At 39.0% G+C, this 18,668-nt stretch overlaps 1 protein-coding gene across 1 annotated transcript in view; it reads left to right on the top strand.

The window, feature by feature from the left end:
- The first annotated feature begins 9,468 nt into the window (after positions 1 to 9,468).
- The window catches only part of tshz3a (teashirt zinc finger homeobox 3a), a 41,173-nt gene continuing 31,973 nt past the window's right edge, over positions 9,469 to 18,668 (top strand). The window contains 1 exon segment of the mRNA XM_020926056.2: positions 9,469 to 9,932. Coding sequence (XP_020781715.2) covers positions 9,893 to 9,932 — 40 coding nt within the window. The 5' untranslated portion in view covers positions 9,469 to 9,892.

Below are 18,668 nucleotides of genomic sequence, written 5' to 3' on the forward strand. Positions count from 1 at the left end.
CAAACACACACACACATGAAGACGCACAAACACGCTAAAAGGCTGCGAGCGTGTTCATTCAACGCAGATAGAGATTTCAACCCAGAAGGCACGGCGCTCGGAAAAGTTTCAGATAATTTCGCTCAGTTCTGCAGTTGTATTGTTAAAGGTGCATTATGTAATTTTTTGACATGCTTATTTCTATGGATACGCCATTGCTCTGCCTGGAGTGTTCCACATTGTGACAGTAAACAGCTCTACCTTACATTTGTTCAATTACAAGTGGTTTTATAGCTCAAAAATACCTACAAAAACAGATATTCTGACTGTGAGCGGGGTCGCCTCTCCACAGATCTGACCTGTAACTTGGCCCGGTTTGATCTCCATGAAGATAGAAAGGTTTAATGCCATACTGTGAAACATTCCAGCATTTAACAGGCCTTACACCAGAAACATTACACAATGCACTTTTAAGTCTTTTTAGATAAATTTTACACAAAACAAATTCAAAGTAACAATCTATAGATGTTATAATTGAATACTAAAAACGCACATAAAAACTGTGTATTCTTTAAAATCATTGTGTATAGGCACCGTTTAATGTGATGATACAGAATCAATATCGTGGACTGCTGTATTGATATATCACCAAGAGTATTTTATGGTATATTTTACTAAATTATTTTGTTTTAACACTACAGTTTTGTTGCTTGTTCAGAGGAAGGAAACTCGTTTATGCGACACATTTGACATTTTCACTGTTTTGATGATTAAAATGTTTGTGTTTCATATGAACTTTGCACAAGAAGTGGTTTAACAAAGACTTTTAGTATCACAGCCATGATTTAGCCTTTATTTTTATTGAACCGTATCATATCGATTTGAAATATATCGTATCGAACTGGAAGCTCACTGTATGTTTAGAGCTGCTTAATGTCATACTGTGGAACATTCCAGGCAGAGCAATGACATATCCATAGAAACAAGCAGGTGACGGACTTTGAACCAAAAAGTTGCATAATAGTTTTTCAAAACAGCCTTTTTTCTTGCAAATCAGTAAAGATTACATAATTGAAATTATCCAGGTGATCCTAGTGAAGGTGTATGGAGTTTAAAAACACAGTGGAGCACTTCCTTCCTTTGTTACTACATGACATCACAATGTGGAACAGAGTGTTTTCTGTTTGAGAGAAGAACTCAGCCTAAATATGCAGAGTTTGTGTGTTAAACATGTTTGAATGAAACAAAACACAACTCCAGGTCTGTTTGTGATGATGAAACAACATTACAACAGATCAGAAAATGGTGCAATTTAAAGGTGCATTCTGTAACTTTTGGGTGGCAGGGTCCTTCAAATGTTTTTATCCATGAAAATATTGTTTTGCCTGGAATGTTTCACAGTATGACATTAAGGTAAAGCAAGTTTATTTGTATAGTAGTAAAGTGCTTTACAGAATATGAAATACATTAAAATCACAATACAAACAAATCAAAACAAAATCTACTTTCTACTATTCATGGAGACCAAACCAGACCAAGTTACAGGTCAGATCTGTGGAGAGAGGCAAATTATACAAATGTAAGGTAGAGCTATTTAATGTCATACTGTAGAGCAGGGGTGTCAAACTCAAATTCACAGAGGCCAAAATTAAAAACTGGGACTAAGTCGTGGGTCAAACTGAATGTTTATTGACATTTACTGACATCAGCATGTTTTCTCTTCTTTCGGGATATGTAATGTTAAACCTTTCCTTATTAAAATAAATGTTTAATAATAGTTTTGCTTAAACATTGAATCCAGAACAAGCAGAATATAAAAGAATAACACATTTTTTTCTCTAGTCTATCTGTAGCCGGTGGGCAGCTCTAATACATATTTGTTTGACATGTCTGCTGTAGAATATCTAAATTTCAGTGGACAATAAGATTAGGATCAGTCTCTAATAAATGAATATACAATAAGGGCCTGTCCACACAACAACGTTTTTTGGTCGAAATGGTGAAGTTTGTATCCGTTTTGGTGTTTTGTTCACACGGAGCTGGCGTTTCGGGTGGGCAAAAACGGTGATTTTTGAGAACGGGTTCCAGAGTGGAGAAATCTGAGAGCGCGGGCGTTGCGTTGTCGTGCGGACGAGCAAACCACAGCTTTTCGAAAACGATGACGATGGAGCGAAGGCCCTCGAACTGGCCTCCACGGACACCAAGAGCGTTGCCGAAATGTGACAGGTGTAGCCTACGGAACCGCCCCCGTCGTCCAGCAACCGAGACACGCTGCAAACGCTAATGATAACAACAGAATACGCACACGGATCAATAACAAAGATTACACACAGGTAATTAAACTGTTGGATTTTGAGACCCAAGTTATGGCAATAATTCTCAAATCTTATGGCTAAAAACGAATATTTATGTTTAACTTTTGCAAAACAAAACGGCGATATTTTTGGTATACATCTAAAATCGCCTAAAATACCTTAAAGTTTATTTAAAAAAAACAAAAACAAAAACGGTGATGACATCTGCATGATTTAATATTATTATCATTGTTAACAGCGCCACATACAGGTGTGGCGTATGTATTACCGTTTTCGCTCCGTGCTCCGTTGTCGTCTGGATGTGAAAATGTCTTTATCCGACACGTTTTTGGACGCAAATTTTTTTCAGCCCGTAAAAGAAAAAAAAATCCTGGCGTGTTGTCGTGTGGACGCAGCCTAAGTGAAAGTCAACATATAGGTGGACTGGCGTGGGTTTCGGTGCCAGGGCCCATTAGGCGGGTTCGTGCCCATGAGTCTGATCCGATGGCATTGAGCGATCACGAGCAGCACACGTCTGAAGTCTGAATGGCGGTGAATGGGAGCGTACATAGATGTCACGCCTCCCGCTGAGAGGTTGAAAGCAAAAACTAGAACGCAATGAATACTTGAGTGTTCGTCTGCGGGCTACGGAACTGAAAGGCCTCTCTCGTGTTTTATGTTTTTTTTTTACTCCAAAAGATTTCAATAGAGGAATACAGAAGAGCTCCAGTCCGCTTTAATCACAACTACGAGACGAACAAATCAATGCAGGTCCTGACAGATGTTTTACTTTTATCTTAATCTGGGTTTTATGCAGATATACTTGTTATAATACAGAAAACCAGCCTAACGGTGTGACTACTGTATATATAAACTTAATTTGAGCTTTTCTATTTTAATTTAGACAGCATAAAATCATTTAAATCAGTGTTTCCCAAACTTTTTTTTCCACAAATATCAGTCATATTTAAAAAGTCACAAACCTTCGCGACCCAAGTCAATAGAAATTATTCGTAAATCAGAAAATAAAGGTGGATTTGACCGTTATTGAATATTAATGAGGATATTTTATTGTTGACTGACTGATCGTGTCTCAATTAGTATTAAGTTTTAAACAATGAAAAACAGTCACTTAAGCAGCAATAATAGGGCAGTCGCGAGGTCTTAAAAGTCTTAAAAACGTCTTAAATTTCATGTTCTTAAATTAAGGCCTTAAAAAATCTTAACTGATGTTGTCCAAGTTATTTTTTTCACGAAGGTTTTTCTGACAAAGAGGGTCTTTGTTCCCATTTTTTCACTTTATTTCATTTACATCTATCAAGTCAAATAAACAGCTAAATAATTACTATCCCGGGTTTGTTTTATTTAATCTTTGTTTAGTTCAATTGATCACATTCACACAGTTACTTTAAATTAATTTTATTTGGTTATATCTATTCATTTTGCTTAACTTACCACCTTCACCTGTGACTCCACATGGTCTGGAGACAAAAGAGGGGGCGTGTCTATCGGTCGCCATATTTAAAGGCTCTGGGGGAGGTGTTGGCCCAGACCATGTGGAGGGAAGCCTCAGATTCGGTTCTTTTTGTTTTATGAAACTGGTTTGTAGGATTTTGGTTTCAGTGTTTCTAGTTTATTTGGGGCACTGTTTAATTTAAAGGGGGGTTTAGGCCTCAGATAAGAATCTTACGTAGCACACCGGGAAAACAGGGAAGTTGCAATAATCTAACCTGTGAGTTGGTGCAAACCCAGGGGGAGGGACTTCCTTTCTGGGCAGTATAAAAGTGGAAGCAGTTTAACCAGTTGGGGGATCATCATCAGTGCAGCCGGGTGCCTGTGGGGTATTTTCTTTTGTTCCGTTAATTTCTGTTGCTTTTGCTTTATTTAAGCACAGTTATTTTTGTAAATATGTATTTTAATTTTGCCCACAACTCGGTGAAGGATGCAATAAATATTTTTTGGTAACGGGACATTTTTTTTCATCTGACTCCTACTTCGACCACTTGGGCCAGCTTCCCGACAGTTTTAAATTTCATTGCCTATTTTTTTGTTTACTCAACCGGGCCGCAGTGCAATGTTAAATGAAGGGAGAAAAAACAACGTGAAATAGCGTCACGTCTAATTTGGAGCGTGCGCAAACAGTACTTCGTTTTTTGGTACCGGCGGCAAAGAGTAAACAATCAGTTCCGTCTACACTGCCCAAGACGCAAAACTCTGGTCAGATCTGCTCACGTCGCGTACGCGTTTACGTCACATATGTCACCACCGAGCCGCCCGTCATGCATACACAATCAAATTCCACACACTTTTGCTTCACCGTATGCACGCAGATTTCCTCCCGAAAACACTCATCTAAATGTGGAATAAAAACTAAAGACGCGACGCCACTTTTGTGTCTTCTGTTCAGATCGTCATCATATAAACGCAGCCTTAGATTCTAGATATAGTACTGGTAGTTGAATGGTCATTTTTAGAAGTAGACCTGATGTTTTTCACCCGCATAATGGGTGTGATGTTGGTCTTAATTTTCATTTAAGTGGACTTAAAAAGGTCTTTAAAAAGTCTTCAATTTGGGGTAGTCAAACCCGGGGATACCCTGAATAAAAGGATCCATAAGTCGCCTATTTGGACTTTAAATGTAGACTATTTCTTTTTCTTTTCAACATTCAATTGAACCATTCATAATATTGGAACAAAACAGTCAAGAAAATAATGACAAAAAGATTAGAAATTATACAAAACATGTCTTAACATTTCAACTTTTCTGATGAGATAGATGAGCCTGTCTGTTTTTGTGACGTGTTCCAGTCCAGGCTGCAGGAGGAGAGCGCATCAGTATATCAGTGTCAGAACTGTACAGTATATTACAGACCTACATACAGACAGTGTTGGGGAGTAACAGATTACATGTACCGGAGTTATGTAATCAGAGTACAAATTATGAGTAACTGTATTCAGTTACAGTTACTGTTTCAGTGAGTGGTAATTGGATTACAGTTACTTTGTTGAAATAAATGGATTACACGGCGGTATTTTCCTGTTTTCACATTTTGGGCTATATCTCCCTTTTTTTTTTTTTTCTGTAATTCCACTCATTGCCGGAAGCTAAACCAGGTCTAAACCAGGACAAAAACCAGGACTAAACTAGATCTAAATCAGGACTAAAACCAGCTCTAAACTAGATATTAACCAGATCTAAAACCAGGTCTAAACCAGGACTAAACCAGGACTAAACTAGATCTAAACTAGATCTAAATCAGGACTAAAACCAGCTCTAAACTAGATATTAACCAGATCTAAAACCAGGTCTAAACCAGGACTAAACAGGACTAAACTAGATCTAAACTAAATATAAATCAGGACTAAACCAGGACTAAAACCAGCTCTAAACTAGATATAAACCAGATCTAAAACCAGGTCTAAACCAGGACGAAACCAGGACTAAACCAGGACTAAATCAGGATTTAACAGGACTAAATCAGGCTGCGTGGACAGTGTCTCCTTCTCTTCTATCAATAATATTTTTAATTTGGTTGAGTAAAGTCTGAGCTTTTTTATTTTCTTTTACCAGACAAAACTTCTTATGTGAAGATTTCCTCGTCTTTGCTTCTCTACAGCAAACCAAGTAATCCAAAGTATTCAGATTACGTTACTCACTTTAAGTAATTTAATGGATTTCGTTACAAACTACATTTTGAGGAATGTAATCTGTAATCTGTAGGGGAATACATTTTAAAAGTCACCTTCCCAACACTGCATACAGATCATGACAAGGCGACCCCCCAAAAAATCTCTTGTGACCCAACTGAGAGTCGCGACCCAGTTTTTAAAGGGTCTGTATTACTCTATTTTTTGATCTATGTTATAATGTTGTTTCCTCGTCATAAACAGACCTGGAGTTGTGTTTTTTTTCATTCACACATTTTTAACAAGCGAAAAATGCTGGAAATTCTGTTTTTTTTTCTCTCTTAAATGGAAAACACTCCACCTTGTTCCACCTTGTGATGTCATGCAGTTATACATCAAGTGCTCCTCTGTGTTTTTAACGTCCGTACAGTTTCACTAGAATGATTTGGATGATTTCAGCCCTGGAGTTGACAATATTTACTAAACTAAAAGTAAAAAAGGAGCTGTTAAGTTGAAAACTATATCACTTCATGACGTCACAAGGTGGAACAGAGCATTTTGAGCTTTGGAGATGTGGACAGAGTAATAATAACTCAAACATGTGTGAATGAAACAAAACAAAACACAAGTCCAGGCATGTTTTTGAGGAGGTAGCAACATTATAACACGACTTTAAACTCACAATAGTCAATTTTGTGTAATATACTAATGTACATTCAGTCATTGTGGGTAAATTTCTGCTTTCACAATCAGGGGGTTTAAAACACTTTCAAGTTACTCACTGCATTTTCATCATCCAGAATATTTTTTTTTTATTTTTTTAAATATAAACACTAACAGTAAAAAGTTTGGACTCTTTTTCTATTTGTTTACTACCTTCTACTTCAGGGGGCCACATGAGAAACAGAAAACATTGTGGAGGAAAATGCTTAACTCAATTCTTCATAATATTAATTGTATTTCTTTATAAAAAAAAGCAGTACATATTATTGTTTTAATGAGCTGGTCAGACTGGTAAGAGTTTATGTTATGACTAAGCAATGAAAAAATGAGGTTGTCTTACAAAAAATGTCATTTAAAAACATCTCTAAAATAAAAACAACGCAGCTTTAGTTGATGCATGAGGCAAAATTATAAAATATGTTTATTTTGTAATTCCAAATGAGCTTAAAAGGGACGATCAGAGTCAACCAAAGGACCAGGTTTGTTCTACATTTTATATACACACAGAAGATGTTAGATTTGAAGTAAAACATGTAGAATTATGTAGTAAAAAAGAGTTAAAATCTCAAATATTTTAAACAATTCCATGTATCTTGGTTCATATATTTGATGTCTTCTGTATTTATCTATAGTAATGTATGTTTGCAACAAGTAAACAACACGATACAAAGCTACACCCTGGTTTAAATTAAATTAAATCAATACAATTCAGTGAAGCTACAGCAAGTATTGAACTGTTTGTAATTTTTTTTTTCAGTCAGGAGTTGCCCACTGAACCAGATTTTGTTGAATTTAAATGAAAAAACTACAGTAAAATGTGAAAGTGTGAGATTGGTGTTTTGGAGTTCAGTGCCTTGAGTGTCCACTAGAGGCAGGATTGCTTTCAGACACGAGGAAATTGTTGAAATTTTCTGCATTGTCTCGTAACCAGTCGTTCCAGCAACCTATAAATAACAGCTCCTGGCGTCTGAAATATTCGGTAACATTTTGCTTTTGAAGGTTTTAGGGTTTACCTCGGTTCACCTCCAGCATGAAATCAGACAAAAAGATACGTTTGTGTACGGATTTGCAAATTGTGTGTGTTTGTTTGGATTTACTGGCAATTAATGCATTTAATATTCATTCTGTTACATGTTCATGACGTTTTTTGGCTTTTTTGACTTAAAGAAAACAAGAATTAACCTTTACAGTCGACATATTTTGTAAAATTTTGCTGTTTTTAGATTGACTTCTGCAAGTTTAAGCGACACATAAATGAAAATGCGATTAACTTTTTCAAAAAAATTTTCTCCGTGGACATGTTTTTGCTTTGTCTGAAGTGTTTCACAGTATGATATTAAACCTTTTTTTTTTATCTTGACAGAGACCAAACGAGACCAAGTTACATGTCAGATCTGCGGAGAGGCGACCCCGCTCACATTCAGAATATACTTTCTTCGTTCTTCTAGGTATTTTTGAGCAATAAAACCACCTGTAATTGAAAAAAAAAAGTAAGGTAGCGCTGTTAAATGTCATATTTTGGAACATTCCAGGTAGAGCAATGTCATATCCATCACCAAAAAGTTACATAATGCATCTTTAAATTGATTCATGCACGTTTAAATAACAGAATGTGCAAAAAATTTGACAATTTTGAACAGAAAATCAGGTAATCTCCTTCTATTATTAAGCCGTTTTACACCAATATTATGTTTTTAATGTACAAAAAATGTATGATTTATAGTTGTTATAGTTTAATATAAAAACACAAAAACCAAAATGGTGTCTTCTTTAAAAAGACAGTGTAGAATCGCACCGTAACCTTCGGCGTATTCTCATTTTTTGTCGTAAAAAATGAGCTCCGACGCCGCCACACATCCAAAACGTGAAATAAGATAAATCAAAAGCTGCATTTCACTAAACACTGTCTTTTTTTAATGTCCTTCGGTGATAAACGTTGACATGGAATGGATCACAATTATGTTTTAACTCCGAGCGAGACAGATAACTTCATATGTGAGCCTCGCGGAAGCACCTCACCCTGGCCGTATCGTATTTATGGGTTAATCGATACAGTAGCTGGATGACACCATGTCCCTGTAATGTTCTGTCATCATGATGGTTCACTAATTTTAGGAAGGCCCCCGCTTTCTCCTGCTCCCTTTTGCCCGGCTCGAGACACTTTAATTTGGCCGTAAAAGCGCCAATCACCGGGTTACTTCTTGTTCCAGGGGGAGGTCACCATGGGGCCAAGTCCATAGGAGGAAATATATTCACATAGTTCTCCTGGAGACACTGCTAACCCCTGACATCCCATTTGGGTTGTAATTTCATGTTGTTAAAGTGACAGGGACCCGGGCTCTGTTCTCTTAAAGGCAGGGGAAGGTGGGAGGTGGGGAGGTGGGAGGGGCTTCTCTTCTTCTCTGCTCAGGATGTTATGTTAATAGTCTGTTAATTATTGTTTTCGTGCTGGGTAAGTTTCCACACACTAAAATAGTGTTTTAGCCGGTTTACAGTAGAAAATCCAGTCACCTTCACGGTTCCTGTTAAATGTTTATTTATTATGATTTTGTCTGTTGCTTATTTCCAATGAAAAGCTGTCTCATGGGTTATAAATGCGTCAATATTATTACAACATGCCTGATTCAGATGTTATGGTGAACAGAATTTCGCCATGTTAAGGTTGTGCTGTAGTTTTCCGTTATATTGTTGATTAAAAAAGCCTCGTGGTAAGTTTGTCTTTACCTTTACCTCTGCTCAGGTTTGTGTTGTTAAAATGAGTGAAAAGCTGAGCCGGTCTGCGCTGGAGCTGCGTAATAACGCGCTAATACCGTGTCTCTTCTTTCCCAGGCTGTGATTCCTGTAAAGACAGCGGTAGGAGGAGGACTCGAGCTCGTAGTGTCCGCCCTCTGACAACTAAAGAGTTAACCGCGTGGTGGGTTTACCCATTCTCCCACTGTGAGTGACGCGATCATCGCTCTTATCCCTCAACTTTGCCTGTTGCCAGAAGAAGCAGCCGCGGTGGACGCGCTATCGGCGCTTGTGTTTTTGACGCGATCTCACGCCGCAGAGACGTTCCTCCTCCACCTTCACGTCTCTATGTTTCCGCTGACTTTGACTGCTCCGTGCTATTCGTGACCATGATTTTAGTTTCCTGTCCGTCGGACTCCCCGGTGTCATGCAGTTTACTAAACGAAGGCGTGAGTCTCTTTGAATAGAGGTGGATCTTCCCGGATAACGCGAGGCTTTATTCACTAAAACAAGAGTTTCACCGAATCATCCGGATCAAAATGCCAAGAAGGAAACAAGAAGCGCCCAAACGCGCTCCAGGTATGTTGTAACATGCGTAAAATGATTTCTTGGATAGCGTAAAGCTGCGGGTGTTACCTTTGTTTTGTGAAGACCTGTTTACTGTCATTGCATTTCCGTTTTCACTTGACTCTCCAACTCTGTCGGTGCTTTTATTACGGCAACAGTCGCCGTTTTACAACAACGTTATTCTGCGCTCTGCTCTTATTTGGTTTGCTGCTCGGCGCGTCTAACTTTCGCTCGCTGCTCCTCCAAAAGTTACACCGTTCACTGTGTACATAGTGACAATAATATAGTATTTGTGCTGCTCGAACTCCTGTTGGATAAAAGTTTATTTTCTTATTGTTAGAAAGCGCGTGAGGCGTAGCACGAGGACCGTAAAGATCCCGGTGCGCATTCACACCAAGGGCATTTTCTTTTCTGGGGCGAGAGAAAGAGCTTTGCCTCTTTTTGTCCTTTCTACTCGCCCAAGTAAAAGATAAACAATTTGTGGACAGACAATGGAGTTTTGTGAGCTGGAAGGAGCCATAATCGACAGTTGCCATGTCGGATTTGACGGTTGATTGATTGGCTGTCATGCGGCTTTGATCTGATCCTCCCCGATTTGCATCAGAAAATCACTTCCCACCATGTGCTCCGGGCCCCTGACGTCACAGTGAAAGGGCCCGTAGTTTGAGTGCACGCAGACACACAGCCAGACTCTTGATGGTCAAGTGAGTCAGAAAAGAGTGAGAGAAGGGGGACAAAGTGGTTTCACAGTCAGACATCATGCACACAAACAGACGCGCAGTCTTCCAGCAGAGAACATCACACTGCCATGTGCACACTTGTTTCGGTGGGAGAGCGCTGAGCGGGAGGGAGGGTGCAGTGGGTTAGGGGTTGTAAAAGGAGCCGTGCGCTATGTAATGGAGGGGAGGAATGGGTTTGCTCTGTCAGACTGGGCCGTCACAACGGCTTTGTTTCATGTTTGATTTAATTGTCTCTCCCCTGACAGGCCCATTCATCAATGGCTTTAATGGTCAATCAGAGACAGGCTGAGTGAGTGCTCCCATTCTGTTTAGCCATAAGCTGGCCTGGGCTTTTATTTCATCAAAATGCCCCAGCCTAATGTACATGCTCACTGGCTCAGAGTGGCCGCGGGGAGCACATAAAGAATGACTGAAAGCTTTCTGATTTGAGATCAGTGAGGGATGTTTTTTCTCCATCTCCTCCTCTCTCCTCCCTTACTGCACGACTGCGTCTCTGTTGTCGAAGAAGAATAAAAGGCTGTAATATGGATCGTTTTGTGTTTTTAGAAAACAACTTTTCTCCCTGAAACCATGCCTCTTTGTTCATTCATTCATCTATTCATTTCTTCATTTTTTCGTGCTCCCCTTCCACCCCTGTCACTCAGCCTGTGCAGCTGCAAGTTATAAAGTTGTCAACTGTTCAGTGGCACACAAAGGCTGATGATGAATTGATTGCAGCACAGAGCATGGTGATAGAGAGAGCAAAGAAAAGGATGACAGATGATGGGCCTTGATTAGGGACTTAGGGGGAGAGTCTGCCCACTGCAACCTTGAGACTTGCATGAAAAATCTGCCCCCCTCCACCAGCCCATTGCTTTCTCATTGTCTCTCTAACATAAACCCTCCCCTGCTTCCTCCAGCGAGAGGGCCTTCTCTGCTCTACAAAACTTGTTTTGCCTGCTTCATTAGCGTTAGTCCAATTAGCCATGAGTCTGATGGAGTCCTGACAGCCCCTGTGATTGGAGATGACAAGCTCGAGGTGCCCACCCCAATGAGGTTTGCCACCACTTTGATGTAATCAACTTGATATTACACAGAGAGCTCGCCTTTGGTAGTGTTGTAACTCAATTTTCCGCTGCGGGTGACAAATGGGCTGCGTACCTGGGTCAGGTCTGAGTGCTCTTAACAACAGAGGGCAGTGGGCCACGTAAACAGGACAAATACACACGTCCTCCTCACACCTCGTCTGCAGCTGCTCATGTACAAACTGAAAATGCCTAGAAATTCGGCATCAGCTACACAACACGTGAACCTCGACGCTGCTGTTTAAGAGGAATGTCTAACGCGTACAGTATGCTGCAGTGTGCCTTTAGCGTTAGCACAGGTCAAAGGCTCCTCGGAGACACACATGACATAATACTGTAGGTTGCTTTTATAAAGCCTGGACCAGTTCCTGTGACAGAGCTGTTTGGTTTGGGCCTGTCTCCACAGCAGTCTCGTCTTTCTGCAGGGTCAGGACGCCAGCTGCCAGACTGGCAGCCATCACTCATGTATGTGTGTGTGTGTGTGTGTGTGTGTGTGTGTGCGTGTGTGTGTGCGTGTGTGTGTGTGTGTGTGAGAGTGAGTGTGTGAGCTGGAATCAGCCTCGTCTGATTTGTTAGCTTTGAGCTTAGAGTGCGTATGTGTGTTTGGCTTGTAATAGTGATGAAAGGAATTGTAACTGTAGACCACCTGCAGAGGTCAGACCATAATTCTTAGAAGCCGTTAAGATTTCCTTCCAGTTTCTCGTCAGTCTTTACTGGTGCAGACATTTGCCTAAAAAGAGAGCTACAGTGTTTATGGCGCACACTGTGGACACATGCACGAGGCCACTAAAGTGAAATTAAGTGAGCCGTTGTTATCTCAAGGCTGCCTTCCTGTTGTTTATGTGTGAAATCCTGACAGAGCCAGCAGGGGACAGTGGAATAGTTAAACTGACATACGGGCTGACTGTGTTTAGCCTTCTTTAACTGCCCCGCGCCCCTCCCTCTGCCGTTCTGTTTGCAGGTGCGAGCCCAGAAAAGTCTTTTGGCCTCATTGCTAATGAAAGTCCGAGATGGCGGCGAGCTTGAGTCACGTCTGTGATCTATGTGTCTGATAAGTGCATAGCTAATGAGTGGTGTGTACAGGGCCTGATGGAGCGTTTCCCACAGGTATTGACAGATGCCTTTTTGTTTTTGCCACAGGCCCTGACTCCATAAATCTGTGTAATGATAACAGTGCCACTCTGCCAGGGAGAGGAGAGGGGGGTGAGGAGAGGGGGGTGAGGAGGAGAGCAGTGCGGGGGCGCTGAAATGGGCCTTCTCCTTTTTAACACTCACTTGGCAGATGTCAGGCCACAGGGATAGCCATTGAAGAGCAGAGAGAGCAGTGTAAGTGCAGTAGTAGTGTCACAAATAGAAAAGCTGTAGCCGTACTTTCAGTGGTCTTTCACTGGAGCTTTTTCAGACCGACTGTTGTCTGGCTCTTTGTAAAAATAGTCCCAGTGTTGTTGTGATAGATGCAGCTGCACTGTGGTGACAATCGGACCAGGCCGGTCCCCTCCTGGTCCCAGAGCCAGGCGGGGTGTGTGCTGTTTTCGGGGGGAAGCTGAGCCGCTCTGGTCTTTAGGGGTCCTGAAACCCAATCCAGGAGGAGAATAGGGCGGCCATGCCACAGAGCCGATTTCCTTTTCAACACGCTCATTTATCACTGACCCACCCTTCGCTCCTGACACTGTGACGTGTGTCATTTATCAAGCAGGCTTTAGCAGACACACAGAGGAGGGAGGCAGGGGCAGGAGGAGAGAGAGAGAGCACAAAACAAGACAGAGACTGGACTCAGAGCAACAAAGAACAGGACAGGAATGGAGAATGAGGTGCAGTCAGTGGAGACACTGTCACTGTCTGCCTGTCTGCGTCTCCCAGCTTTTCCAGGATAAAATGAGTTTCCTTGGGCCCAAGAGGAGAGCCGTTTGGGAGGGAGATGTTTTGGAGATGACAGAGCAGATTGAGTTACACCGACTTGTGTTTTGATGAGTGACACAGAGTTCTTGTGTGACACGTCGCTGTGACATGTCTGTATGAAGTGGAGAAATGTTTTGTAACCCTAATAAGAATGATCCTGTTTGTGTGTGTGCTGTGAGCCTGTGCACAGGGCCCCTGAGCTGTGTGTGCACTGGTCCATATGGCGTCAGTGTTTAATGTGTGTGTAGATGTGTGCCTCTCCCTGATGAGCGGAGCTGACAGGTATCAGTCATGCAGCTGCCTGGCCTTTAAATGAACCCGGCCGCTCGCCTCTCCCGTGGCCCTAACAGGCTCTCTCCAAGATGGATGCTTCTTTAAAAATCAGATTAATGATGGATACCAGGCTTATAGTGCCATTTATCATGAAGAATATTATTTAGGCCGGCCGTGTATGGCTGTAACTGGAGCCAGGACGAGGAGAAGCAGGGTGGAAAGCCTGAGACAGACACTCACTGTGTGATGGATGACTGAGCCCTCTCTCTGAGTGTTACTAGACACCAGCGCCGCAGCAGTAGGCCATAATCAGATAGCCCAGGGATGTTTATCCCGAACTACACTACCCAGATTGCCTTGCCTGGAGGGTTGTTTTTATGAAAGGTATAGTCGATCATTATTATCGTCTTCAGAAAGTGAGTGGAGCCATAAAAGTGAGAGGATACAGGCAGAGTGTTTTTGGAGATTATTGGTATGTGTGAATATCTTCAGATGAGACTGATTGTAATGACTACCTTGGCGTGTCCCTTTGCCCTACACAATCATGAATAAAAGAGTACAGTGAGAGGTCAGGCCAGGGCCAGCTCCACGGCTGCTCCTGAAGAAAAAAAAAACAAAAAAAAACTCTTGTTTTGTTTTTTCGTCCTGTTCCTCTGTGGCTTCTGCCTCCTACACACTCGGTGATTTATGGTGGCCATCCATCTTCAGGCTGCGTCCATCACCTCCTCGTTGCTAGGCAATCATGCAGCAGCTGCGGTCGTGTTCCAGGGTTTTGGGGTGTCCCATTCCCAACACGAACCCGTGCACCCCGGCTCCGCAGTCTGAACCACTACGTCTTTACAGAATATAGACAAATCACAGATAAACCAACGAGCACGAAGCAGGACTGAACGTTCAGCTCCGTCAACGCTTTGAAAAAGAAGATTGACAGTTTTACAGGGGTCAAAGGTCAGGTGGGGAAGAGGTCACATGAGGCTTTGTCCAAATAAATGTTCGTGAAGAGAAGTGTGAGGAGAAAGTAAAAAATGCGGTTGAGGGTTTTTAATATTGATGTGGAATGTAAACTTAAGTGTTTATTTCTTTAACCACGTTATATGTGGCCATCAACAAACAAAACAAATATTACAATTTCAGATTTTAACATCCGTAAAACAAAACTGAGACAGAGGTGTGCACTATATGAAAACGATCACTAAGATTATGAACGCTGTTTTGAAGAAATTTACAAATCTGGTATATTGTTTAAAAAAAAATAAAATGAAAAATAAAAATAGTTGATTAAAAAACAACTCAACTAGAACATTCTAACACATAAACTACAGAGATATACATTTTTATCACTATCACCCTCCCTTATGTTGACATACAGTGTGTTGAGACAATAATAATCATAGTTTTTGAATCTTCTAAGAAATATTTTGTGTATATATTTGTATTATATTAAAGAAAGAGCCTTCTGCTTGTTATCACTCATGACTTGGACGCTACACAAGGCCAAATGTAGTTTTAAACAACATTTAAGAAAACACTTTAATGGTTAAAAGACAGTTTTCCAAGACAGTTGTAGAATCAGTCTCAAAAAGTTATAAACGATAAAAATATTTGAGTTTACGACATCATTTTTCTCAAATAAGTGATCTCTTTTATGAAATTTGTGAACATTACTATGGCGTTCTGTGTGTTTTAGTTATTAAAAACACATTGTATTTCTATTTTTATGTTGTTTTGTTTTAGTTTGCATTTCCATATTACGTCATGTTTCTCTTTTCAGATAATTGGGGGCAGAGTCTGATGAAAAGTGACAGTTTTTTCATTGTGTATTCCAAGCTTTAACCTGCAAAATGTAAAATAAATACAAATAAAACCACATTTTAGCAGGTAAATGTACAAATATCAGGCCATGTTATAGTAAATACAACTGCACAGACGCACAAAACAATAGAAAGGAAGAAACGTGAGTGAAAAGTGTGTGTGTTTTACAAAAAAGACAGTGTGTGTGTGATGACAAAACCAGTAAAAGTTTGGGACATACCCTCACAAATTCCTTTTTTCCTCTTTATTTTCACTACTTTCTAGATTTTAGATACATACTGCAGACATCAAATACTAAAAAAAGTGAGATAAATGTCAAATCAAATCACATTTAAAACAGCCAATGCTTACCGAAGTGCCGAACGACATTTACAGTGGAATAAAACATACAATAAGCAAAACAAAAGGAATTATAATTATAAAAATAGTAATAATAACAACAGCTAAGTGCCAAGGTTTCTCTTTCTAACTCTGGACAAATGCCAAAAGGAGAAAAGGTGAGTTCTGAGCAAGGATTTAATGTGCTTGAATTAAAGAAAGTGAAATAACACTACTACATTTTCCTCAAATCCTCAAAGTAAACATTTTTTAGTTCACTTTTTTTCTTTAGTACATAATTCTATACATTATGAGTCAAAAGTTTGAACACACAGTCTTTATTTTTACTACTTTCTACATTTGATATACACAGAATTCATCAAAAATATCAATCAAACTTCATTTATAGAGCTCTTTACAATGTTCAAGGTGACCAAATTGCTTTCCAATAAAACCAATAAACCAATAAAAACACAAAATATTAAACAATGAAATAAAACTAATTGTGCAAAATGTCACAACAGGCCCAAGTCTGTGATGATGCGCAAAAATATGAAGTAAAATAAATGAAATTATACTGCGAAAATCCTTAAAGTAGCCATCCTTTGCTTTGTCGAAAAGAGAGTTAGAATTAGAGAGTTATTTCACTTTTTACTTTAATATATTGGATTATTTGTTTTATTTTGGAGGAGTACGAAATTTTACAATAGAATATAACTTTAATGAAATCATAGCACAAATAATAACAACAACAAAAAGTAAAACAATTGGTCCAAAAAGGAGTGGGAAGAAGAAAACTTATTTAATCCCAATCCCGCTCTTCTAATCGAACACAAAGCGCTTTATTTTGCGTTTTTTCAGACATTTTACCTTAAACTATATGAACTATTTGCAAGTGCGAACAAAGAGTCACTGTTATAGTTCGGTAACAGAACTGTCCTGCAATAATACAGAAGGATTCCAACAATGGTGCGGAAACAACAAACGTAAAGCCGCACTACAGAAGGAAGTATTGTTCTAATATGGAGACCCGCTCTCTATATACTGTGACCAGACCGTATGTTTATCTATATAACGTGTATTTGATGTCTTCAGGATGTATATAAAATGTAGAAAGTGGTAAACATAAAGGGGGAAAAAAGAAAAGCAAAGAATGAGAGAGAGTGTGTCCAAACTTTTGACTTGTAGTGTAGGTTCATAGTGGTTATACTGTCCTGAAACATTAGGGATGCAACAAAAACTGAAATATCATGATATCGTATCGTCAAAAGTCTTACAATAATATCATGAGCTGTCACAATATATCAAATTACAAGTTCTTTCACTTAAATGTGTTGTTTTATAGTAGGAACAGCTTATAAACATAGAGAACTACGTATCCCATGATGCATTTCAGTGCAGACAACATGAAGAAATATGTGTTTTACTTGAATTCTTGAGATTATGACGGAAATAATTCACACCAAAATCTTGTCAAGGTATTTTAAAAGCAAAAAGGTGTCCTATCTACAATTATTTCAGCCTCTCCAAAATATCGCAATAAATATCGTACCGTGAGATGCATATCCTGATAAAATCGTATTTGGATATCATCATTACGTCCCTATTAAACATACACACATACATAATTCCATATAACTTACTTACTTCATGTATTTGATGTCTTATGTGTGTATAAAAAGTGTAGAAAGTAGTAAAAATTTGGAAATTATAAAAAAAATAAAAAAAACAGAATGAGAGTGTAGTGGCTTTATTCAAATTGACTTACGCATTTGTTTCATACTAAAACACGTCACAAAAATAGTTATACTTAATGCATTAATATCAATAACACCCGTATCAATATCAGTATCATCAATATTAGTATCAGTATCATTAGTATTAGTATTAGTATTAATAACACCAGTATTAATACTAATACTGTATCATCAGTATTAATATCAGTATCATCAGTACATCTGTATTAGTATCAGTATCATGAGTATTAGTATCAATAACACCAGTATCAGTATCAGTATCATCAGCATTAGTATCAATAACACCAGTATTAATATCAGTATCATCAGTACATCTGTATTAGTATCAGTATCATGAGTATTAGTATCAATAACACCAGTATTAATATCAGTATCATCAGTACATCTGTATTAGTATCAGTATCATGAGTATTAGTATCAATAACACCAGTATCAGTATCAGTATCATCAGCATTAGTATCAATAACACCAGTATTAATATCAGTATCATCAGTACATCTGTATTAGTATCAGTATCATGAGTATTAGTATTAATAACACCAGTATTAATACTAATACTGTATCATCAGTATTAATATCAGTATCATCAGTATTAGTATCAATAACACCAGTATTAATATTAGTATCATTAGTATTAGTATCAATAACACCAGTATCAGTATCAGTATCATCAGCATTAGTATCAATAACACCAGTATCAGTATCGGTATCATCAGCATTAGTATCAATAACACCAGTATCAGTATCAGTATCATCAGCATTAGTATCAATAACACCAGTATTAATATTAGTATCATTAGTATTAGTATCAATAACATCAGAAAGACAGTTTTAAATTTTGAAGTAAATGTTAAATGACGTGTATGTTTTATGATTTTATTATTA

This window comes from Boleophthalmus pectinirostris, unplaced genomic scaffold (genome assembly GCF_026225935.1).
Source record: "Boleophthalmus pectinirostris isolate CB_2022bp ecotype Guang Dong unplaced genomic scaffold, ASM2622593v1 HiC_scaffold_2, whole genome shotgun sequence".
NCBI classification, from domain to species: domain Eukaryota; kingdom Metazoa; phylum Chordata; class Actinopteri; order Gobiiformes; family Gobiidae; genus Boleophthalmus; species Boleophthalmus pectinirostris.